Below are 25,123 nucleotides of genomic sequence, written 5' to 3'. Positions count from 1 at the left end.
ATATCATCTGTTTTTCACATCCTCTTTTTTCCTAGGCATGCAAATCAAAGATGTCAAGGATTAATGGATCATTGCTCTTTTAACTAGTTTGCTGTAAAAGTGGATTCAGTGATCGACTGACTGGTTTGCATTTTTCTTTTGTTCTAAACGTTACTCCAATATCTGATCTGATTTTATTTTTTTTTCCTATTAATTAATAAACAAAACATTTCTTTTTGATTTGGCCTGATTCTAACAAAAATTAAATAATGTATGTTCCTGGAAAAAAAATGAAGTGAACTGAATAAAGTAAATCCCAAACAAACCGCACAAGCAATCTTCTTACAGTAACTATAAGGGGAAAAGAAATTATTTTGCTAAGAAAATCTATCCTCTAGTGATGTATTCTCCATTCCCTTTGAATATGATGTATAAAAATCAGTTGTTCTTTGATACAGTAAGTTTCCATATGCCATGGCAATAATGATTAAGAATTTCGATGTTACAGAAAGACGATGTACATAATAAAATTAAAAAATACAAAAATTTGCAGCTCAGTGTCCAGCTTTATAGATTCTCTGTAAGTGAAGTTCACGGCCAGAAGCCTCTTTGGATTAAAATCAGCTACAGTCAGACAAATGAGAATCTAGAGAAAAGTGAGCGACTTGGTACATCATTTTCCGAGCTAGGTGATGCTTCCGCATAACTGCGATAAACTTGTTGACACTTCTGGACCTACGAGCAGATATAGAGCAGAAAAAAAAGTTAAGAAGAGATTTTTACATAGTTTTCAATCCAAAAATTTCTCCTTCTGCAGAGCAGCAAAGATACAGATAAGTGAGGTATACAAAGGGAAGAAAAATATAGCCTAGCGATCGAATTGTCAAAATGTCAAAGGCATTTTCAATATGAAGACTTTAACAAGAAAAAGGATCACAATTGTCTTCATAGGAGCAGACTGCAGAAAGAGAAAAGGAGAAGAACAATGACTGCTGCAAGCTTAAAACAAGTGACCATTCGATTCTATAATCTGTTACAAGGTGCACCTTATATACATCACAACTTAAATATAACTCAACGTGGCCAAATAAAATATGCATGTATGCATATACATTACAATATACGTCTTACATAAACACACAGGGACATTAGGACAGACCGACAGATGGATTGAAACATTAAAGAAACAAGCAGCAAAGATCACCTTCACCTTTCTTACGAGTCAAGACAGCAAAAAACACTTTTCAACATAGAATTTAACTAGGTAAATAGATGTAATTACCTCATCAGGACTGAATTGCAGAAGCATTGCAATTACTGGTAGTAATGCTTCCACCTCACCTATGCAAGAGAAATGTAACAAGGTTATGCTATAATTACATCATCGGTACCAATTAATAATTCAAGCCTGCCGTGAGGTAGAAGTAAAAAAAATATATTTATACTTGACTAAATAAAACCCTAGATGTTTCAATATCTAAGCTACATTTACCAGTTTCAAGAAGCTTCAAGACAACATTTTTAAGGTAGGTCATATCCACCCCTTCCCTCTTTCGCGCTCTATCCATACTTCGTAATTCCTCCTTCAACATGTCAACCTGCAAGCACAAGTTATTAGGGATTCAGGCTTTCATTGAAAAGCAATTGTCTCAAACTACATCAGAGCTAATACCAGCTAGAAAGAAGTTTCTGAGTAATTGGATCAAAGGTGTCATATTACAGATACTAGTCACCACACACAAACAGCTGACCTTTCAGTTTAGGAAGAAATAACAGTATCAAAGATGTAATGAACACAGAAGAGTGATAGATCCACCCATGTGGTCGTTGAGAAACTTAAACAAGATACATGTAAATGAGTTAGGATTAACCATCCATGACCAATTAAGATCTACAGATGGTTTTAAATCAGAATCTACTCCATCAATAAGAAATCATTTGAACAAATAGGTAAATAAGGGGAAAAAAATGTAAATTACTAATCGCAATGTACTCCATAGTTCATTGAACATCAATAAAACTGATTAAACTCCCTCCTCCCTACCCCCAAAGATAACCGCACTAGTCTCATTAAATCACTGGGAAACGAGTCCAGCAGCTAAGGGGATGAAGTTGATCAAGGCACCTACCTGTTGGTTGTGAAGCCGATTTTCACGCTCAAGCTCCTCAATTTCCTCCTGAGTATAGAAAAAGAGAATCAGAACAAGTGGTATTTTAAATTTAATTTGTTCATGATGGAACTATACCCACTTGAAGAGCTAGGATGTGGCGCTGAGACTGAGATAACTCTTCTTCTCTTTGGGCTTGCTGCCTAGCCAACATCTTGTGAGAGAAAACAGAGAATTAGCAAATAAATTTCCTAACCACTCTACACAAACGCAACAAAATTTTCAATTTAGTAGGAAAGTAGAAAAAGGAGCACGCATACATTGAAAATATCTCTAAAGCGCTCTTCTACTTCCATTTAATAATGTTTAACAAAGTTTAACAAGCAAAATAACATACAAGGAACCAAGCTGAAGACGAAAAAGTTAGAAGATGACACTAATATAGAAACACTGACAAAAGTATGCACGTAAAATCGTGTATGCATCTAAAACAGAGCTAATGTAAGTGATTATCATCTACTGAAAACCTCAGTTATCCACAAACACTTATCAGGATGTTTAAGTTAGGATTAACTGATTATTTGCTTCTAAAGCAGATATAATATAGCAGGAAAAGAGAAGGAATGTATAAAAGAATACCAGAATCTGCTGCTCTGCAGAGGAAGTGCTCAAGGTATCTTGTTTATGTGAAGCTGATACAATATAGGAAAAATAAGCAATCACCCTGAAAAATTGTATCTTTTGATAATAAGTGAATATTTTATGTGTGTACCTTTCCCTTGAGTATCACCACCACCTTCCTGAAAAGAATAAACAATTTGAATAAAGTATAATCGACTACAAATAATGGATAACGGTTGCAGTCATAATCCAAGCCCAAATAACAACTGCGAGTAAACTTCAACAGAACATACTTTGTGTTCCAAAGACCGTTGCAGCTTATCATTGTTGTTCAATAGCCTTGAAATCTCTTTGTCTTTATCCTCGAGCATTTTATCAGCAAGATCACGAAATGAATCATGCTCTTCCTACAAACAGGGAGTATGATTAATCAGTGAAGTATGCAGTAAATCATTCAATGACAAGACAACCAGCAACAAAACATACTTTCAATTTTCTATATTCACGTCTGAGCCCTTCCATTTCTTTTTGCAGATCTGGCGCGCTGGATGCCTCGTTTTCCGCTTTCATGGCTTCATACTTTCCTGTAATTTTTTTAAGTTAAATATAATCTTGCATTGATAAACTACAGTGGAGCAAGCATTAAAAACTTACCTCGCCATGATTCTTCCAAATTCCGTAAGTTCAACTCCCAAGCATCTTTCTCTAATTGAAACTGTACAGCCTGAGAATCAAGCTTTGATTCTAAGTTCTTTGTCTGCAGCTCAGCATTCTTAAGAGCAGCATCCCTGGAATGTAGACACATAAAGACGTAAAGCAATAGCCATTAAAGGAGTATTTGAATAATTGAAAATTTTATGGTCCTGGCAACAGCCTATTCCAAAAAAAGATGTCATAATAACCAATACTAATATTTAATATCTAGCTAACAGCCATCTAAGTCTTTGCTCACCATAGTCTGATATATTCAATTGGAAAAGATATCTTCAATTTCCTACTCTTGATATTTAATTGTGTATACTCTTTAGAATAACTTTAGTAGAAGATTTACTAAATAGCATCATCCTTATATTGGTTTTCTAGTAAATTTGTAAGTACCTTTTTAGTATTTGAAATAAACCACTAAACTTCTCATCAAAATAACTCAGAAGGCAAATATTATCATAAACGGAAGTAATCAATAAAGAGAGCTTAATCACAACATGATGACCACAACAATAATAACAAAAATTAGTACCTTGCGGAAAGTTCCTCATCATATTTAGCCAAAGCAGCTTGAAGCTCAATGACAACCTTATCCCTTTCTGTAGAGACCAGTGATATTTCGTTCTCAGCTTCCTGTACGGCGAAGAACCACACAGGTTACTGAAAAATATTCATAATTTTTCACATCAAGCAACAAGGTCCATGACCCTATTTGTAGTATGCAACGATCAAACTGTACCACCAAATGTTCATAATAAACTAGAAAGGAAGGAGTGCAAGAGAGTCAAATGAAGAGGACAATAAAGGAAATGGATATTCATGATAAGATTATGTACTTTCAATGCTTCCTCTAAAGCTTTGATTTGCTCATTGTCATTGGCTGCTGCTAGCTCTGCATCCTTCTTCTGAAGAAGGGAGTGAGCACGGAGTTTGTAGGAAGAAAATTCAGCTTCTAGTCGACTGATCTACAAAGACATGATAAACATGCAATTAAAACAAATTCAAATAGATTGCAAATGCAAATTTACAATGTAAAAGCATCAAGACATCAGTCAAAAAGAGGGAGACTACAAATTTACAAATATTATAATTAATCATGATTAAATAAATGAAACAATGGAGCAGGTGGTAATGGCATAACACAAATTGTAATGTTGTATCAAATGTACAACTATGATCCTAGCTTCAAAACCAAATGCAGATTAGCTAAGCTGACGGGAAAAACAGCTTCTTTATGCACTTGAAGACAAGAAACTTCAACAGGTAATCATATGCCTAATCATACATTACAATTGAATTATTGTGGTCCACAATCAAACATCATAACTAAAGTTCAAAAGAGATTATACACATCTAAACCATGTAATTCTAAAAAATGTCCTCATTTCAAATGAAAGTTTAGAAAAGACCACCCAACCTTACAAATCCAGATTTCAGAACAACAGGAGAATATTGAATGTTAGCTAAAGTACATTAACAAAGGTGATTTTCCCATGATCATAGAATTCATGTGACTCCATTTCTTAAGGTATATGTAAGGCTCTTAATAACTCAACAGTTAAAAGAGAGCCCAAGCATGCAACAGTTATAGACACAAAGCGAAACACGCCAGCCTTGCTATTGCATGTAAAAGATAATTTTGGTATTTGGTACCTGTTCCCTGGAGGCTGCCAGTTCTGCATTTTTATCATTGAGCAATTGAGCTTGTTCAGACAACTGCAATTCAAGCTGACCTTGAAAAACAGAAAAACAGGGATGCTTCAGGAACTCAAGCGGTCAGGCTTTTCTTTAAAGGATTTCAATGAGAGGTGTCATGCAATAAGAAGTGTGCTTTTATTGAATTATTTTTACTTTTGATTTTAGCAGTCGCAATTTCTGCTCGCACGCGACTACTCTCAGCAGTCTGTAACTTCGCTTTGAGGGCTTCACAGGTTGCTTCCCAGCTCTCTTTCTCTTTCTCCTGAATTCATAATGACAATCCAATTGGGGGCAGCATTAAAAAAGTTTTAGAGACAGTGCAAGAATCAAAGGAAAATATTGGAAATTTAAGAAATCTCTTAAAAGAGCTCCAGATAAATATTATCCCAGAATGCAATATCTTAAGCAAAAGCTTTACAAACTACAGGGAAACTCTTAGACAATTAATAACATCAAGTGCATAGCTTAAACTCAACACAACAATGCAAAACCAACAAGGAGAGTGGAGAAAACAATCCAAGCAGGAAAAAAAATAGTAAAAAATTCAAGTGTTAAAGAATGCTGATTCTTTTGAGAGATTTGGCATTACAAGGTCCAAAAAATCTATACAGAAAAAGACTGTCAAAAGATATCATGAGGTATACCATTTTTACAAAAGCTGGGAAACATAAGTAACAACAGGAAGCAAGAGGTATATGTCCTCTTTCGCGAAAAAGATCATGCCAACAAATTACATTGCAAGACAAATCGAATACGAGAAACCTTGTGCGGTTCCTGAACATGATCATTGTGTTGTCGATCACTAATTCCAACCAAGATTCTACCAACAGACTAAGGCCTCGTTTGGTTGACATGGGAATTAAATTCCCGTAGGAAATTGCATTTCATGGGAAGTTATTTCCCTAATAAAATTCCTAGGAATTTCATAAACTTGTTTAATTGACAATTTGGGAATTTAAAATTCCCATGAATTTTGATTGACCAAGGGGGGGCTAGGTAATTTACTTCCCTTGTTTTGTGGGAAGTTCAAATTCCTATGAATTTTCACTTCCCCCATTTTTGCTTTTATGTGTTAACCAAACAACTTCTCAATTTATCAAATCCCATGAATTTTCACTTCCCCCATTTTATGTTGTCAACCAAACAAGACCTAAACATAAGATAATTCGACCTGTACAGCAGCTTCTTTAATTTTCAGTGCATATACCAATCATTTACTGGCGTAATTGAGCCTAAAGGCATACAATAGATGGGGTACAACTTAAAATTAACAAGAAATACATACATGCTCGTGCTTTTGATGAACAAGTTCTCCTTTAACAGACTCAATGACAGCTTTCAGTCTAGCTGCTTCGCCAGAAGTAGTAGTGTCCATTTCAGCTATTCTTGATTCCTTTTCAGCAACAACTGCCTGGAAAGTTAATTGCCAGACATTACAACAACAGCAAATAAATGGCTTAAAACTCTTCCTACATTTAAAAGGATTTTGAATCACACATGCAATCCCAATTGTGGAAAAAGTCATGCATTACAGAAGCTTATTATCTGCAGTGTCAAGTGATTCATCTATACTGGTGGAACTTGCTGGATTTTTATTTTTATTTTGGAGGGGGGGTGGGGGTGGAGAGAGGGGGGCATAAATATGACTTTAAAATTTTTTACAACGAAATTCAATCCCATGATTTTTATAAATATATTAGTTTTATCAATTGCAGTTTAACTTATGTTTCAGTAATATAGACTTGTAATCAAAACATAACTTTTTAGTATCATATAAGACCTTAGTATTCAAAAATTGACAACTAAAAAAAACTCTGCCTACAAATAAGATCTTAGTATCTTACTACTTTCAAAAACATAGAGGGGAAAAAACTTTACCTTTTTAGTTTAGTATTTTGACGTGTACAATTAAATAAACTAATTAAAGCGCAAACGCTGAAATTGATCACTAGTGCCAGGAACTGAGAACTAAATGATCTCAACTAGAGAGGGGGGGGGGGGGGCAGGAATCGAATAGCCATATGGGAAAGGATGAAATATGGGACAAAGAGTATTTGATTATGTGATCAACTAATAATCGGGAACAAACTTTATGTATTATTGTTTTCTATAAACATCAATATACGCTGTAGGACATTTCTGTTTCACTAAATAATCATCAATATAGGACGTTGCGAAGGGTTGGGAAAGAGATGGGGAAGGCCACCACCCGCCTTTTAGACATTACAACCCTAGTCGTGGGATGATCTGGTTACTTAATACATTCATAAAATGATCATTTTGTCCATATCAATCTCCTTTACACCTGTATTGGACTTGTATTAGTTGTATCCAGAAATTCCAGACTATAAATTATCTTCTTATGTCACTAGGCTCACCACATTTTTAAGGTTTTTTACCCTACTCCAATTTTAATATTAGGTGCAAAGCCCGCAAAAGTTAGATCATTAATGCTATTACGGTTGCATCTGAGATTTTAAAGCCCTGGTATATCAGCTCCATATCAGCCAATACATATAGTCCTTTACAGTTTGGTAAAAATTGGGTTGGTAAGCTGGAAAACCAATAAGTATTGGCAAATATTCATATTTATCATTCTAGGGAGTGCCAAATGGATTCTAAACCTTTGAACTTGCCACAAGACCATAGCCAAGTAATAATAAGGAGCTCATTTTAAACAAAATTTTACCTGTAAAGTAGAGACAGTTTCTGCAGCCTTCTTAAGATCAGATGTGGCTTCAGCAAGTTGCATTTCCAAACTTTCTACAAGCTAAATAGAATCAGATCAACGACAAATATCTGAGTAGCACTAATATATAGATAATATAAAGTAAGGGGAGTCTAAGAACATCAATATGGCCTAAAGTAAGTGTGACATATCAAAGCAATTCCACACTAGAATCACCTTTTGATTTTTGGATGAGAGCTCAGCCATGGAAGCTTGCCGTTTTTCCTCAGCAGCTTGTAATAATACTTTCATGTTTTCCAACATCTACAAGAGTACAATTCAATAAATAAATTAGCAGATGCTTCAAAAATCTCCAGCCTTATCAACCAAAAAGCTAGGAGGAACAATGTAAAATTGTCAGCTTGACCATGATACAAGACTACAAGCAACAACAGCTAGCAACAGTTACATACCAATTTATTCTCCATGCTATTGCTGGGGTTCAAGTACACAAGTATTTACTACACTTCATTGATCAAAAGATGACTACTAAAAATATTACAAGCATAACACCAAATCACTGAGCAAGTCATAACAGGATTGAAAAACCCTACTGTTAAATGTTAATCCTACAATTGACCCAAGAATGGACCGAACAATGTTGAGATTTGTGCATAGAAATAATGCATTGATGATAAGGCTGCAGAAAATGGAGTTTACAGATGATCAAGCTAACATCTAAGCACAAAACTACACATTGAGCTCTAAATCATTAGCATATTATGGCACAGAGATAGACCAATTTGCATTTCAACAAAAAATGCATCTCTTTACAAGTGAAGCTAAGAACTGGTCAACCTTGCATAACTCAGAAATTTAATCATATACCTGTTCCTTCTCCAAAAGTGAATGTTGCAGTGCCTCAAGAGCATGTTCCTTGGGTTCTAACGAATGACGGAGCTCTTCAATGTTATCTCGAAGCCTGCAAGTAGTAGCTTGTCAAATTAACAACTATATACAAGCAAAGATAATATAGTAATTGTTTCACAACAAACAAATAAAGTGGGGAAGACAATTAAGCCCATCCCATTTCAGATAACCCATTTTGTTTCCTTGGGTATAAAACATCTATACAAAGCAACAATCTACTGGGGGTATTTGGAGGTCCAACTCTATGTTTTCTTACCTTTCACCATACCACACTAGATGAAAAACCAAGGAAATTCTTAAAAGAAAAAGTTTACATATGAGATTAAATTATAAGTTACACCTCCGCCTCATTAACTTGTACGGCATTCGTGAAATTATAAAATCAAGGTTCAGGTTTTACACTTTTATATATGGAATTTCTAAATGGGTAATGCCTGAATAAAAAGAAACAGAGGTTGAAAAGAAAAACAGGTAAATAGCACATATTTCTTCACAGGATGTCAAAGGTCAAGCTCACAGAATATATCATATATATATCTAGAATTTTATAATATAGTTGGCCCAAAATTTTTGAGAAAGATCTTACTTATTGTTTTATTTTTTTATTTTTTTTTGAAAGAAAGATCTTACTTATTGTTCACACTTCTTAATTGCTGCCTTTCCCCATCCATTGCTTTTAATGCTTCTTTAGCTTGTTGTCGCGTGCGCTCCAGCTCTTGCTGCAGTGCTAAAAGTTGAGATGACACTTGTTCAGCTCTTTCATTTGCATCACGGAACTGTGCTTCTAAATCATCCTTTTCCTAAAATTTAAAAAAACATAAACAAGTATAATATCAGACTCCTGAAGAAGAAAAGAAACGCCAAGAAACTTACTGCTGGTATTGTCAATAAAATTAAAGCTGTATCCACCCGTCAAAAACATATTGTAAGGAACAACTCCCCATGCTTTTACTGCTATAAGGAGAAAAGCCCATATAAGCTTTGTCCCTTTTTTTATTCCAAGTTCAGCTCTAGGACAGAATGTTTTAATAAGACCCAATGAAATGGTGATCTAGTAATCTTCATCTGCATTCTCCCTAAAAATCTATTCAACGGTCTCTGAGCAATAGGGCCATAGGGGTAAGGTTGCCCACACCTAGAACCCCACAAACCTCCAGATTTTTACTCAATTATTGTTTGTGGTTTGTACAAGCTTGTGAAATCATCAATCTTGTCCCTAATATCTTAATTTTGATCCTCTTCTTTACACTGTTTATTGTACATTTACATTAATAATCAACATAATGAGCTAACATGGAGTAATCGACTTCTTTTTCCAAGCTCAATATAGAAAGAAAAAGGGTGTGAGCATATAAAATTAAGAAATCAACATTGTGGGAGAAGATATCTATGAAGTTTAAAATATATATATGTTTTAACAAACTTGCTGACTATCCACATTGCCCATAAAAGTGGTGCCACATTCAATATCACGATTTCAAACAGCCAATCAAATCCAAGATTTAAAATTTCAGTCAACTTTTTCTTAGTACCCTTTAAGTGAATTTATTTCTTAACTATTCAGAAAAGAAATTTAAGTACTGTACTGAGAATGAACGGTACATATCCTTGATTATAAGTATATTTAAAAGAAAAAAATTAACCTTCTGCACATCTTGAATGCGCTGCTTTGCCCTTTTGTGAAGCCTGCTAAGCTTGGAATCAAGCTCAGAATATTTATCATCTCGGTCTTTGATTTCTTGTTCCATCTTTTGTTGAGCTACAAACAGAAACAGTCAAAAACATTTTAATATAGTTTCCACATCTGAGAGTTTATCTTCAGATATTACATAACTGCCATACTATGACAGACTGTCTTGGACTTCTGTGCTCAGGTCTAAAGGTCAAAGGGTAAAGAACAGACCCTATAAGAAAGTTCACATCTAAAGTCATACCTCTTTTTTTAAACATAAAGGCCAGTTCCAACTTCCAAGTCACACAGAAATGCATAAATTTCATTAAAAAGGAAAGGAATAACTCAATAACTGACCTTCGATAAGCTTAACTGAGAACTCTTGGGCTCTAGCATCTGCCTCTGAATATGATTCTCTCAGGTGCTTCAGTGCCTCTTCTGCAGCACTCCGAGTCTGTTTTTCTTCCTGCAGTTCCTTATTTAACAACTCTATCTTTTCCAGCAATGCTTTTACATTATCTGATGCTGCATTGTCTTGTTCAGCCTTTTGATTTTGCTGGAAAGATCCATTTAGTTCTATGCCTAAATTTTGCATGTGCAGGCCCTTGATCTGAGACTTAAAGTACTCATTTTGAAACTTGAGCTCAACAACCATTTGGACAAGCTGATCATGAGTACTAATAGAAACAGAATCATCCGGATCACAAACCCCATTCTCCCTGGGATGACATCCATCAGAATTCATTTCGGTCAATTGTTTAACCAGTTTTAAATCATCCTCTGCTGTTGTTTCTATCATTCCATTTCCATCCCCATCCTGGTTCAACATTGACCTAATATACAATCTCGTAGTCAATATCTAATACATTAACAAAAGACTCCCCTTGAGAGTTGGTACAACGAAGAAAGCATAGAGCTAAATCTATAACACATACTAGTTTCTATCTATACATCAGCACCTAAACTGATTATAATACCAACCCTACAGGACACATTTGACAGTCTCCTTATTCCACTGCCAACATTTTAGAATAAACATATATACAGTACATCTCTACTCAGAAACATTTCATAGAGTAAATTGAACTAGCATTCTTACAATGTAAATAATTTTAAACAAAGATGGTATAATCAATGTGTAATAGTACCAGATATCAATGCATACCACATATCAACAGATAACGATAATTGTAAGAGAAAATAAACAAGAGAAAATGCTCTTAGTAACTATGTATTACACAGATGACAGAACTATTACGACGAAATAACAAACGCAAAAAATGCTCTCTTTTCCTCCCATCCCCTTCCCTAACAATATCCGCTCACTTAAAGATGTAGGTCATGTAACCAAGCTAATTGAAAACCTGACTTTTCCAGGCCTGATCTCGAATACTTAAGATCGTATCAGACGCCTGGGTTAAGGTTCTCCTCTTTATTTTCTTTTTAATAGAAGCCTCGTGAATTCCTCAAACTATTATACAGTACATATTCCTCGAGCTAATATCTCAGATCATAGCTTATTCCATAGTTAAATTGTGGCAAAATCAAAGGCCTCAATATATAATCACACTACATGACAAATTTCAAATCATCAATCACTAACCTATGATCCACCAATTAGTAATTAAAAACCCTAATTTGTAAATTGCTTAAATGCAGCAACAAATTGAAGCCTTAGTAAGCAAAATTGGCTTGATTTTGCCAAAATTACCACATAATTACTCAACAATCAACCTTCGAAATCGATTAAACAACAATATAAGAATCGTAATCACCAAATTGAAGGGATCATCAATGAACAGCATAATAAAATCGAATCAAAGCAATCAACAAGCTGAATGATAGCATTGATTAAGAAGAAAGTAATCCAGTAAATGAATAGGAAATTAAGACTTACCTAGAAAAAGCAGAGAGATCGAGAAAGAGATGACAGTAAGTTTGAGTGGATCTCGCACTGATGAACTCCTATTATTCTTCGCGCTTCAAAATGAAGACAAATTCTACTTTTTAACTGTTTTGTTTGGTGGGAGGAATATGTTTTTTTTTTTTTTTACTCTGTAACAGTTTGTGTGAATAACAGAATAATAAGTTACTCCATTAATGAGATTTTTTACGAAACTAAGCCTTATTAGTAAACTATTTACGAATATAGACGCGTGGCCAAACTATTTACGAAAGTGAGCTTCATAATACAATTTAAAAAGGTTGTCTTGCTTTGCCTGCCCACCTGGGAGGATTAGACAAATATCTTTGGTACATGCAATTCATGGAAACACTGCCTATTCTGATAAGTTCCCCTCTTATAATAGTGTAATTTGTAATTCCGTAGAATACCATCGCCGTACTAGCAATCTGCGAACAGGATCGTCATAATACTCAAACGAATAGAATAAATTCTGAGTCCCCTGAACTCGATCTATAATTCTACATGGGCGTGACGCCGTGACCATTACTTAATATACCGTACAACTCGGAGCAAAGCTAGCAGACAGGATCAATCGTTGACTGGTTGTTGGGTTTTCGCTAAATTTGATACAGTTACATGACATCCAAAGTTAAAATGAAAATGAGATATGGGGACAGGTTGAGAGAATATCCACACTGTTATTGGTTTTATTAAATCTAGAAACGTCACAAAGTCCTCATTTTTATTTATTTAATTTGTTTTGAATTATGTATTTTGTGAAATACAAAATAAAAAATAAAAAATAAAAAAAACTGAAATACACAAAAACGCTGCCTCAGTCAGCATTTTTGTGTTAGGCTATAACAGGCCTTAAAACGCTGACTGAGGCAGCGTTTCATTAATACTAGAAACACGCTGCCTCAGTCAGCGGTTTTGCCTGGTATATTCTTCCAGGCAGACGCAACGCATTCACTCTTCCTCAAAACTAAAAACTCAAACTCACTCTTCCTCAAAGCTCTGCCGTCGCCGTCGCTGCCGCTGCCGCCGCCGCCTGCTGCCTGCCACCGTCGCCGCCGCCTACTGCCTGCTGCCGCCGCGCCTCTCCTCTTCTTTATAATCACATTTTTGGTACTTCTCACTTATTTGTTTTTAAAATTTTAAAACCTAGGTTAGTTTGATAATTATATAGTACATTGTTTTAATTTGATAATGTTGTTGATTATTCTAAGTTAGTTTGATGTAAATTGATAATTATGTTGATAATTCTAAGTTAGTTTGTTGTAATTTGATAATAGTTTAGTATAAAAGCCCTAAATTGATGTTAGTTTAGTAAGAAAGTTTATGATGAAATTGTGGAAATGTTTGGTAAAAATGTTGAAAATGTTGATGAAATTGTTGATATTGTTGATGAAATTGTTGTTTTAATTTGATAAAATAGCCTACATTGTCGTTTAATTACGAAAATTATGTTATGTAGAATACGTTGGTTGTTAGTGTGAATATGTTCGTTGTGTACTTTGTTTTGGTTGTTATGTGAATTGGAACAATGATGGTTAATTATGTTTGTAGTGTGAATTTCTTGGTTGTTATTGTGCGAATTGGTGGAGATTGCATGCAATTAAGATGTGTTTTTGGTTGTTGTATAGAATATGGCTGCACAAAACGCAGCTTTGTTATGTCGATGGGGGGTGAATTTGTGTCTGATGGACCGAATGTCCAGTATAGTGGTGGAAATATGGAACCATTGCCACTTGGACCAGACATGACTTTCAACGATCTGATGAACGAGGTTCATAGCATTATTGGCTTAAACCGAATGAATGTACAACTTAACATTCAAATGAGGTTTGAGACTAATCATGCACACTTGGATTCATCCTTAATTTCCGATTTTGTGAAGTCTTTTGTGCAGAAAGATCCATGCTTGAAAGTTGAATTTATACAGGAACTCATATCCAAGCATTTTCAGTTCGACGTTACTTATCGAAGAGCATGGTATGCTAGGGAGAAAGCCATAGCTGAAGTATTTGGAGATTGGGGGAGTTCTTATGGCCGACTTCCGCACTTCATGGAAGCACTCAAACAGTCAAACCCGGGAACCGTTGTTGTATGGAAACACAAAGCTCTGGTAGACGATGTTTATTACAGCAACATGGAAGTATTTGAACGAGTATTTTGGGCCTTCGGCCCTTGTGTTGAAGGTTTTAAACATTGTATGTCTGTCATCTGTATCGATGGGACGCATTTGTACGGGAAATTTAAAGGAACATTGTTGGTTGCTACAGGTGTGGATGCAAACTTCCAAGTATTTCCGCTTGCATTTGCGTTAGTCGAAGGGGAAAACATTTCCAGCTGGTGTTGGTTTCTGGGCTGCATTCGGGTTCATGCCACTCAACGGGATGGCCTCTGTGTTATATCTGATCGACATGCTGGGATCATTGCAGCAATGAATGACCCTAACGTTGGATTCACCGAGCCGCGAGCCTATCACAGGTTTTGTGTTCGGCACTTGGCTTCTAACTTGAAGACTCACGTGCGAAGAAACGACATGAGAGATATGTTCAAGGCTGCTGCGTACCAAAGGCAGGAAAGAAAACTGGTAGCTGATATGAGTTTGATCGGTCAGGCGTGTACCAAGGCTATACAGTATATTGTCCAAGTGCCCTTGCCTATGTGGTCTTTGTTTCACGATGCTGGTCGCAGATATGGGATATGTACTACGAACTTCTCAGAAACATTTAACAATGTGTTGAAGGGTGCTCGATTTCTACCTATCATGTCCCTTGTGGAATTAACATTCTACAGAGTCAATAAGTATTTCACTAATAGAAGGGGATTATCTCAGACTAGATCTGAACAGGGACTTGCATACTCCCCCAAAGTTACATCCATTATGGAGAAAAACATTGCAAAGGCTAGATATCACAAAGTGGAAGCGTATAACCGTCGACTGCATATATATCAAGTTGAAACAAAGAGGGGAGATAGAATTGGTAGAAAAGGAGGTCATAGACATACTGTTAACTTTCAGTTAAGAACGTGCACATGCAATAAACCACGGATCTTCCACCTCCCATGTTCTCATGTTCTAGCAGTTTGTGTGAAGTATTCGATATCAGAGCGGCCATGGGTGGACCGGGTACTACAATCAGAGGCCTACGCAAACACATACGCTCCCCAATTCTGGCCTATCCCTTGTGAGACGACATGGAGAGAGAATGGAGGGCCTAAACTCATTCCCGACAACAGCATGGTACGAGGACAAGGTCGCCCTAAGTCAAGACGCATACGCAATGAAATGGATGAGACCAACCGTCCCGCGAGCAAATGCGGCCTCTGTCACCAGCAGGGTCACAACAAGAGATCGTGTCCCTCTAGATCGACCGGGCACTAATTTTTTATTTTTTCTGTTATCTAGAGTGATGTAGTAGAATAGTACGGTGATTGTATTTCTACATTTCAAATGATTGTAACAGTTGGATTTTTAGATTGAAGTATGAGATTTGAAATTCTGTATTTTGTTATCGCTTATATGTAATTTTTACTTTATAATTGTTGGATTATAACTGTTTATGAACAGATACCATGGACACCCGAGATAGGACACCCGGACCCACCGACCCTTCTATCCTTACACTACATGACACACATCGTAGCGTTGACATTTGGAGTCAGTCGGTTGATCCGGCGGGCATACTGACATGCAGGCACTACACTGTTGCGTTCCTTGGCGATTGGGTTATCGATCCCCGCATTCTGCCTTTCGTGGAGTACGCTAGCTTCATGGGTATACATCGGATGGCGTTCAGAGAGGTCGACCCAGCGCTTGTTACTGCGCTTGTGGAGAGATGGAGGCAGGAGACGCACTCCTTCCATCTACCTGTTGGGGAGGCGAGCGTGACGTTGCGAGACGTGGCGATACTCACACGACTTCCCATTCATGGGAGTCCGGTGTCTGGATCTGCGTTGGACGATCCCCCGGTTATGTAGCTCAGGTTCTCGGGGTTCAGCCAGGACCGGACGATATCAGGGGCGGCGGTTGAGGACCGGCTGGATACGCGACACTTTTCGTGTGTTGCCTGATGGTGCTGATGAGGCCACTATTACGAGACATGCTCGAGCGTACCTTTTTCTGCTCATCTCGGGTGTGTTGTTCGATGGCAAGAGTGACAGCCATTTACAGATCATTTACCTGCAGCTGGTAGACCACGACTGGGAGCATATTCGTGGCTACAGCTGGGGCAGTGCTTGTCTGGCGATGTTGTATCGCCATCTGTGTAGAGCATCCCGCCGGGGTTCTCGTGAGATCAGCGGACCGTTATTTTTGCTTCAGGTAACCTACCTATCTGTTAACAATTTAATTCGGAAAGTTCTTACTTAGTTTACAATTAACCTAGTTTTGTGTGTTTGATGTCCAGTATTGGTCTTGGGAGCACATCCATATAGGCAGGCCAGGTAGGCCTGCTATACATCGTCAGGGGCAGCAGGATCAGGACCAGCAGTATGAGCGGTACATTCCTCCACCACGGCCTTCCGCTGACGAGGCGTACGCTTGCAGATGGGCGGTCCCCAAGCTGACATATGCGCATGCGGCGAGGGGCCTGCCGTACTACCGAGACGCCCTTGATCGAATGACCGAGGATCAGGTGAAATCTTTAATTTGTTTATGAAATTGTTATTTATTATGTATACTCTTAACATATTTAATATGCACTAACCTGTTTATTATGTTACTTTTTATGTGTTATCGCAGATGACATGGGACCCGTATGAAGCTGATTTAGTTGCTTCCATGCCTCCACATCTGCTAGATCATCAAGCGCAGTGGCGTTCTAGGGTCCCCCTGATCTGTTTTGAGGTCGTCGAGGGTCACCTACCAGATCGAGTCATGCGACAGTTTGGACTACGACAGACTGTCCCCCAGTAGTGTGACACTAGTGCCCGGCTGCACCGCATTGACCGTCGGGGAAAGAGCGACAGGAACTGGCGGACGGAGCATGCCCAGTACATTGACTTGTGGCATCGACGGTTGGAGTTCGTCGTCACTGGTGACCCCATCCACGGCGTTATGGATCCATACGATCCATACATGGAGTGGTACATGCGGATTACACGGCGTTTCATCAACCCCAGCTACACACCGCCATCCGCACATTACCATCCATCCTTTGACGTGATCAGGGGATATGTAAGTGTATTTGATTAACTTATATTTATCAATTTTAAATTTGTATATCATTCAACTAACTCATCCTTAATTACTGCAGGCGTTGGATATGACGGCGATGGTTGACGCACTGTCGGACGTCCTTCCAGGCATACCTGAGCCGCCCAGAGCACAGGTCGAGCGGGTGCGAGATATGGGCATGGCTACCTTGCAGAGATATGGTCACGCCTATCTCGTCCACCCCCGGGACGATCATGGCGGCCACTCTAGTCACTCACAGTTCGAGGCTGGCCAGAGTAGCTGTGGGGGTGATCCTTCGTCATTCACGGGCGCAGAGGAGTACGACATTCGCAGTTCCGCGCCCCTACGTCATCCTGATGACCCATCTTCTAGCCAGCTGACTCCGCCAGTACGCCCGAACCCATTTACCACGGTCCGTCACTACAGCCGTCGTCAAAGGCCGAGAGTGGACATACAGGATAGAGAGCTGTTACACCAAATTGATGAGTCAGAATAGGATAGAATTATCTGATTTATTTGCTGTAATGACCTTCTCTAGTTTGTTGTACATAACACTTACATTACATTATTATTTTAATAATTATTTGAATGAATTTATGTCTTGTTTGAATTTCAAATTCCTTATTTGTCCACGTGGTGGTGGTGGTGGTGGATGTGGAGGAGGAGGGTGATGGTGGTGGTGGATGTGGAGGAGGAGGGTGGTGGAGGATGTGGAGGAGGAGGGTGGTGGTGTTGGTGGATGTGGAGGAGGAGGGTGGTGGAGGATGTGGAGGAGGAGGGTGGTGGTGTTGGTGGATGTGGAAGGGGGCTGCACTGGCTGCTGTTGGGGGCCTGCTGTTGCTGCCTTCAGCCAACAGATAAAACGCTGACTGAGGCAGCGTTTTATGCTTAGGTGTAAAACGCTTACTCAGTCAGCGTTTTTCTCTGTTATGTATACAAGAAAAACGCTGACTGAGTCAGCGTTTTACTGTATTTCCAATTTTATTTTTTTTAAATTTGTATTTCACATAATACGAAATTTTATAAAAAAAAAATAATAACCAAAGGTAAAACGCTGACCGAGGCAGCGTTTTATGTCAGAAGCTCAGTTTCGTAAATAGTTTGGCCACGCGTCTAGATTGGTAAATAGTTTACTAATAAGGCTTACTTTCGTAAATGAATAGGAAATTAAGACTTACCTAGAAAAAGCAGAGAGATCGAGAAAGAGATGACAGTAAGTTTGAGTGGATCTCGCACTGATGAACTCCTATTATTCTTCGCGCTTCAAAATGAAGACAAATTCTACTTTTTAACTGTTTTGTTTGGTGGGAGGAATATGTTTTTTTTTTTTACTCTGTAACAGTTTGTGTGAATAACAGAATAATAAGTTACTCCATTAATGCTCATTCAATATATTTTCTACTAGTGTCAAAAAAATATTTTTCGTGGAATTATTCCTTCCGTATTTTATTGCTTGTTTCATTTTTTTATATGTGGAATTTTAAGAGGAATAATAAAAAGTGTAATGAAATATGATGGAAGTGAGGTGGGTGGAAGAATAAAAAAATCTTTTAAAAAAAGTGGATATAAGTAGTGAGGAGACAGAATATGAAAAATATTAATACTTCCTCCGTTTTTCTTTTATTGCACCATAAGAACTTTTACATTATTCACTTAATATTCTTTGACCATCATTTGTGATTTATCCATTAGGAAAAATATAGACATGTAGGATCTAGTTAGATTGGTCTCGAAATCTACTTTTCAAATATCAAATTTTTTTTTATAATTTTTACAAAAGTATAATTGAAGATATTAATAGTTAAAGTAATGCATTAACAAGCGTGAAATCCCTCATGATGCAATAAAAAAAGAATGGAGGAAGTATATAATATGAGGGACCACCGGTGGGAAGGAAAATAATAGAATATTGTTAAAAGTTTTCAAAAAAAGTAAATAAGCAAGTAATAAAATACGGAAGGAATACTACGTATGAAATACAAATACAAAGTACATAGTAAGTACTCCGTATATCATATAACTTTCAAAATACCAACAAATTGTTGGCTCGCTTAGTAAAGTTCTTACTTTAGATTCTAGAGGTTTGATGTTCGAATCTTACCAAGTGAGGATAGTTGGGGTAGAGATTCTCTTATCCTTGCCTTTACTCCCAAATGTCTGGGACGTCATGGGTAAATTTTGTTAAGGCCTTGTGTTGGCAATCAACTGTTAACTATTTTGATTTGCTATTAGCCGGTAATTGTTTACATTATATATTTTGACTAACTAATCGTAATTAGTTGTTTACGTAAAAGTGTTTGATAACTAATTGACTAATGCTAGCTATTAGTTGCTTACAATATTCAAACAACCAAAAACTTATTTCGACTCGGCTATTTACCTAATGTCTAAATAGTTTTTTGAAATGGTCAAACAACTCTTTTTGCTTCAAAGATCTTAAGCCTTTTTTGGTTGAATCTTGAAAATTTATATTCCCGTGTAATTGGATTTCCTAGGAAATGCTAAATAGTGTTTGAGTTACTACTCATGATGCTGTTCCATTTTGTAGAAAGTGGAATTTCATAAGAATTTATGCTTACCATGAATTTGTCAAGCAAAAACCACAAAAGAATTTCAATTCTTACACATTTCAACTTCTTATACATTGCTTATTAACCAAATGACACCTTAATGTATGCCTGGACTTAAGTATTGACATAATCTAGAGGTGATCAAGTATGGCCCGACCCTCTAGTCCGGTCCAAAAATAGGGCGGGTTTAGTTTAAAAGTCAAGCCCGATCCGAAAAATCCGTCACTTTTATTACAAGTTTGAGCATGAAATTTGATGTTAAGGTTTAGCCCCACCTGAATTTTTTATCGCCTCTAGATTATCGCATAGTACTCGACTAAAGGAATGACAATGGGACGGATCGGGTGCGGAGTATGTTACCTCCATACCCATCCCTGCCCCACCACCCATGGCGGGTACATTACCACATCCATACCCGCCCCTTCGGGTATAAACTAATATCCATCCCCGCTCTACCACTCGTATGGATATCCATACCCACCTCAAACCCGCCCCATATTCGCTACTATAACACCATATGTCCATATTGTATCATAATAATATGAAGAATTATCAATTTTAACAAATCTCTATTTTGATTATATTATTATAGTATCTAGATTCTAGAGTTTTCTAAATTTGTTTCAACCTTTATAAAAATTAGTAAAGGTTGGATATGAGGCGGGTTTACTAAAAATCCATAACCAACCCATCACCCGTAGGCCATAGCGGGTACACTTTTCATATCCATCCCCACTACATCACCCATCAAACCTTCCATTTGACCCGACCTACTGCAATCCCCGGTGAGCTCCACGTTAAAAAAAAAAAAAAAAAAAAACCAAACAGATCTGATGGGCTAACTATAAAACAGCAGAGGCTAACCCTGGTGGCCCGTTCAAACTAAAGAAATTAGAAACCAAAGGAACAATCACTCGCTTCGTTAGGGTTTTCTCTCTTCAATTCTTTAATTTTCTCTCTCTCCTTGTTTGGGTGACCCAGAAACGTTTACGAAAACGATGTACGGCTCAGGCTACGGTTCGGGTTATGGCTCTGGCTACGCTTCTAGAGGGTATGCTCTCAATTACCCCTTTTTTTCTGCTTCGTTTTCTTTAATTTTATTATTATATGATGTGATTTGATGATTAGGGTTTTGTCCGTGTCGAATTTGATGATTTATGGTTTTGTTCGTGTCGAATTTGATTGATTTGGCTTCACGATAATGTTAATTTGCGTGAAATCTATTAACTTAATATTAATTATATGATGCTATTTGTCGGAATTTTTGTTGTTTAATTTCTTTTTTTTTGGATTATTGTTGACCTTTTATACGAATTGAAACCATGTTTAAGTTAGTTTTTTGATCTAAGAACATATGGTTAATATTCGAATGGAGTTGAATTTGTGAAAAGAATTTGAATTAGAATAGATGTGTTTTTTGTTTAACCCTAATTTCCTTAAAATATTTTGGGTCTTTTTAAAATTGTTGATTGGCATTGCTTGGTTCGGTGATTTCATGTTTAAGTTGAGTTTTTGTGTTCTTGAAGAGGGTAGATTGTTTATTTTTGATTGCGTTTTTAATTATTTATGGGATTCAGACTTTAGGTGTTACTCCTAGGAAATTCTGGGTTGGGTTTGGTTATATTAACAGGTTAAGTGGGGGATTTTTTTTCTTTGTTGGGTATGAAAAGGGCAATGTTGGGAAGCGGGGGGGTTTCGGACGGGTACGAGGTCGGCTCAAAGAGACAAAGAATGATGGAATCAAATCCCTACTTCGCAGTGGGAAGCGCTCAAGCAGGATACCCGCCTTACAACTATGGAAGCAACTTTCAGCCTTCTGGATTTCCGGTGGTGCGCCTCAGAGGTCTTCCTTACAACTGCACTGATATTGACATTCTTAAGTTCTTTGCTGCCCTGGACATTGTTGATGTCTTGTTGGTCAACAAGAATGGGAGATTCACAGGGGAGGCGTTTGTGGTGCTTGCCTCAGCAGTTCAGGCTGACCTTGCCCTGAACAGAGATCGACAGAACATGGGTCGTAGATATGTGGAAGTTTTCAGGTGTAAGAAGCAGGACTATTACAATGCTGTCGCTGGAGAAGTTAAGTATGAAGGAATCTACGACAATGACCGCCCAAACTCTCCTCCAGGTCGATCCAGGAGGTCTGTGGACAAGGACCAATTGGAGTACACTGAGATCCTTAGGATGCGCGGTCTTCCTTTCTCTGTAACCAAGGCAGACATACTGAAATTCTTTGGGGATTTTAAGGTGGCAGAGGATAAAATCCACATAGCAAGCCGAGCAGATGGAAAGGCTACTGGAGAGGCATATGTTGAATTTTCATCCTCTGATGAGGCCAAGAGTGCCATGTGCAAGGATAAGATGACAATTGGTTCACGATATGTAGAGCTTTTTCCCGCAACACCCGAAGAAGCAAGGCGAGCTGAATCAAGATCAAGGCAATGAGGAGTATACTGTAGTTAAGAATTTCTGTTGCTTTTTCAGTTGCTAGATTGAGTTTACTGTTTTGGTTTTATTGTCACTTATAGAATTGTACTTTGCCGGTTTTTTAGTATAGACCTTAAAATTGTCACTTACTCTAGGTTTTCTGCATCATAATACAAGGGTTTAAAACTAATGGATTTGTGCTTGCTGTTTTTGATCTCGTGTTGAATTTCTGTGGCGGCATCTATCCTTGGAAATTTATTTTGTAAGCATTTCACTACCAGCTGCAAATATACTTGTACTTTCTGTACACGCTATACAGGTACATGGATGGTTGCCTCTTGCTATATTAATTGTCATTGTTGTATTGGGTATTTTTAATATTAAAACATGGTTGTGCCATGTCTAATTTTACACCATTACATGTATGGTTATTGGTTTTGCCATACATATATGGAGTATACTATGTGCTTGGATCATTGGCTTTTGCATAAAAACTCTGTATGTTAAAAAGTGAAGATTATAATGAACATGACTGTTTAAGACCTCTACATGGTGCTCGTGTTATTGTTAGGGTTGACTTGTAACAGTTTTATAGACACTAGACAGCTCCTAGCTCGAGAAAGTTAGCTTGGGTTTAGTTCTTACAGTAGTTTAGTAATGGGTACTGTTTATTGGTCGACTTTGAAAGCAGTTGTTGAATTGGGTTTGTCTATGATTTTCAATGGTATTTGATATTGTGGTAGCTTTTAAGGTGGATCAATTTTCAGACCTCTCTGTATCTAAACTTGATCCTGAAGTATTGGATGTTTTGCATAGAATTGTAGAAAATGTTTGAGAGAATGAGAGGTCTGTAGACTTTTCAGGACTTTGTGACGTTTCTAGATTTAATAAAACCAATAACAGTGTGGATATTCTCTCAACCTGTCCCCATATCTCATTTTCATTTTAACTTTGGATGTCATGTAACTGTATCAAATTTAGCGAAAACCCAACAACCAGTCAACGATTGATCCTGTCTGCTAGCTTTGCTCCGAGTTGTACGGTATATTAAGTAATGGTCACGGCGTCACGCCCATGTAGAATTATAGATCGAGTTCAGGGGACTCAGAATTTATTCTATTCGTTTGAGTATTATGACGATCCTGTTCGCAGATTGCTAGTACGGCGATGGTATTCTACGGAATTACAAATTACACTATTATAAGAGGGGAACTTATCAGAATAGGCAGTGTTTCCATGAATTGCATGTACCAAAGATATTTGTCTAATCCTCCCAGGTGGGCAGGCAAAGCAAGACAACCTTTTTAAATTGTAAAGCAGTTTACTGTTTGCTTATCTTTGGCTTTTTATGTTCGTCTTGTGGTTGTGATTATTCTCTCTTTAAAAAAAGGGCCTTTTGGACTTTAATCAATGCGAGTATACTTTAATCCAACGTCAAATAATTGTTGCTAGTGTCTTGTTGATTTATAAAAATAAAAGTTATAAATGTTCCACATGTTTAGACCACTTAATATAAGTATAATACGAGTACTATAACCTAGTTTTAGCCTAGATCCATGGAGTTAATTACTTGTACTTGCTAATTGCCACAGCTACACTTTATAAATATCTCATGGAGTAGTAACTACCAAATTACCGTTTTGACTTTTATTAACTTTTCAACTAGCTTTTCCGTATAATGTCCTTACAATTGTACTAGTGCATGTACTAGAGTATTGTGAGCTGTGACATACCAAGTTGTCTTTTGTCTCTTAATGTTTACCCGAATTTTCTTTTTAATTTGTCCCTTTAAATTTGTTTCTTAATTGTCATCCGTCATCACTAATGGTTGTAAACTTGTAAAGGACTGTGATTGTCAAAAGGAAAGCATTTACTGTAGATTATATCTGAAATTCTGAAGAACCTTACGTACTCACGCCTCACTCTTACTCGTATTACATTTGGTCTGTTTTTTAATTTTTATTTTTTAATTTTTCTCTTATCAAGTCCCCCCAACTAAAAAAAAAAAAAAAAAACAAAACTTTTATCTTATTAGCACAAACAAAAGGAGACTTAGAAGTAATTGTATTGCTACTGTGCTACACATACACATATTATTACAATCTTATTTTTTTGCATGTGTGCACCCCACTTGTATAGTTGTACTATGTCTATATGCATTAAATTGGCCATGGACTCTTTTTGTACCTTTGATTAAGAACCATATTCTTATCTTATGAAAAGCATACTTTACATTTTCTAAAATAAATTTATATGAGTACGAGGTAGGTTTACAAATGCTAATAATGACAATAATCGGTGCAACTTTGTAGAATTAGCCACTAATTTACTAATTTTTCAATTTCATGATAAAATTTGAAATTAAAACATTAATCAACAAGCAATCACTTTATATATAGTGAAACAAATACTTTGTATAAAAAATATAAAAATTTGATTTTTTTTTATTCAAAGGCCTTATGCGGTCGTCCACCTTACACATGCTTTAGAACTAGCTTTGATATGAGTCACGATAACGTCAATAACTTCTTCTCAATGATGTGCAATGTAGTATAGATTTTCAAATGCAGTCTTAGAATTACTTGCAACTTGCAATCAAATGCTTTTGTTTTTTTAGGAGTTGATAAGGACAATTATGCTAAAATAAATTC

General features: G+C 37.0%; 3 protein-coding genes across 5 annotated transcripts; 2 read left to right on the top strand and 1 right to left on the bottom strand.

Annotated features, from left to right (window-relative positions):
• Window positions 1-351: 351 nt before the first annotated feature.
• Window positions 352-12,406, bottom strand: LOC110694686 (protein GRIP-like). Its single transcript, XM_021871850.1, has 22 exons — window positions 12,279-12,406; window positions 10,739-11,214; window positions 10,353-10,468; window positions 9,340-9,509; window positions 8,668-8,761; window positions 8,017-8,103; window positions 7,801-7,881; window positions 6,397-6,522; window positions 5,265-5,373; window positions 5,067-5,146; window positions 4,250-4,378; window positions 3,946-4,046; window positions 3,363-3,496; window positions 3,195-3,292; window positions 3,002-3,115; window positions 2,860-2,887; window positions 2,727-2,779; window positions 2,230-2,301; window positions 2,109-2,156; window positions 1,472-1,577; window positions 1,262-1,320; window positions 352-714 (listed from the first exon to the last, which is right to left on the bottom strand). The coding sequence occupies exons 2-22, from the start codon at window positions 11,208-11,210 to the stop codon at window positions 610-612; spliced, it is 2,382 nt and encodes a 793-aa protein (XP_021727542.1). The 5' UTR covers window positions 11,211-11,214; window positions 12,279-12,406; the 3' UTR covers window positions 352-609.
• Window positions 12,407-17,325: 4,919 nt separating this feature from the next.
• On the top strand, window positions 17,326-17,971 carry LOC110694769. Its single transcript, XM_021871940.1, has 2 exons — window positions 17,326-17,475; window positions 17,555-17,971. Exons 1-2 carry the CDS (start codon window positions 17,356-17,358, stop codon window positions 17,969-17,971), a joined length of 537 nt encoding a protein of 178 aa, XP_021727632.1. The 5' UTR covers window positions 17,326-17,355.
• Window positions 17,972-20,603: 2,632 nt separating this feature from the next.
• Window positions 20,604-22,781, top strand: LOC110694684 (heterogeneous nuclear ribonucleoprotein H2-like). 3 transcript variants are annotated; one of them, XM_021871847.1, is made up of 2 exons: window positions 20,604-21,096; window positions 21,716-22,781. In XM_021871847.1, exons 1-2 carry the CDS (start codon window positions 21,044-21,046, stop codon window positions 22,488-22,490), a joined length of 828 nt encoding a protein of 275 aa, XP_021727539.1. In that variant the 5' UTR covers window positions 20,604-21,043; the 3' UTR covers window positions 22,491-22,781. The 3 variants fall into 3 exon arrangements, with proteins under 3 accessions (XP_021727539.1, XP_021727541.1, XP_021727540.1); XM_021871849.1 differs by having other exon boundaries at window positions 20,605-21,096; window positions 21,805-22,781; XM_021871848.1 differs by having other exon boundaries at window positions 20,605-21,096; window positions 21,623-22,781.
• The last annotated feature ends 2,342 nt before the right edge of the window (window positions 22,782-25,123 follow it).

This window comes from Chenopodium quinoa, unplaced genomic scaffold, assembly GCF_001683475.1.
Source record: "Chenopodium quinoa cultivar QQ74 unplaced genomic scaffold, ASM168347v1, whole genome shotgun sequence".
In the NCBI taxonomy this organism is placed as follows: domain Eukaryota; kingdom Viridiplantae; phylum Streptophyta; class Magnoliopsida; order Caryophyllales; family Amaranthaceae; genus Chenopodium; species Chenopodium quinoa.
This window is presented reverse-complemented; position numbering and strand designations above follow the sequence as displayed.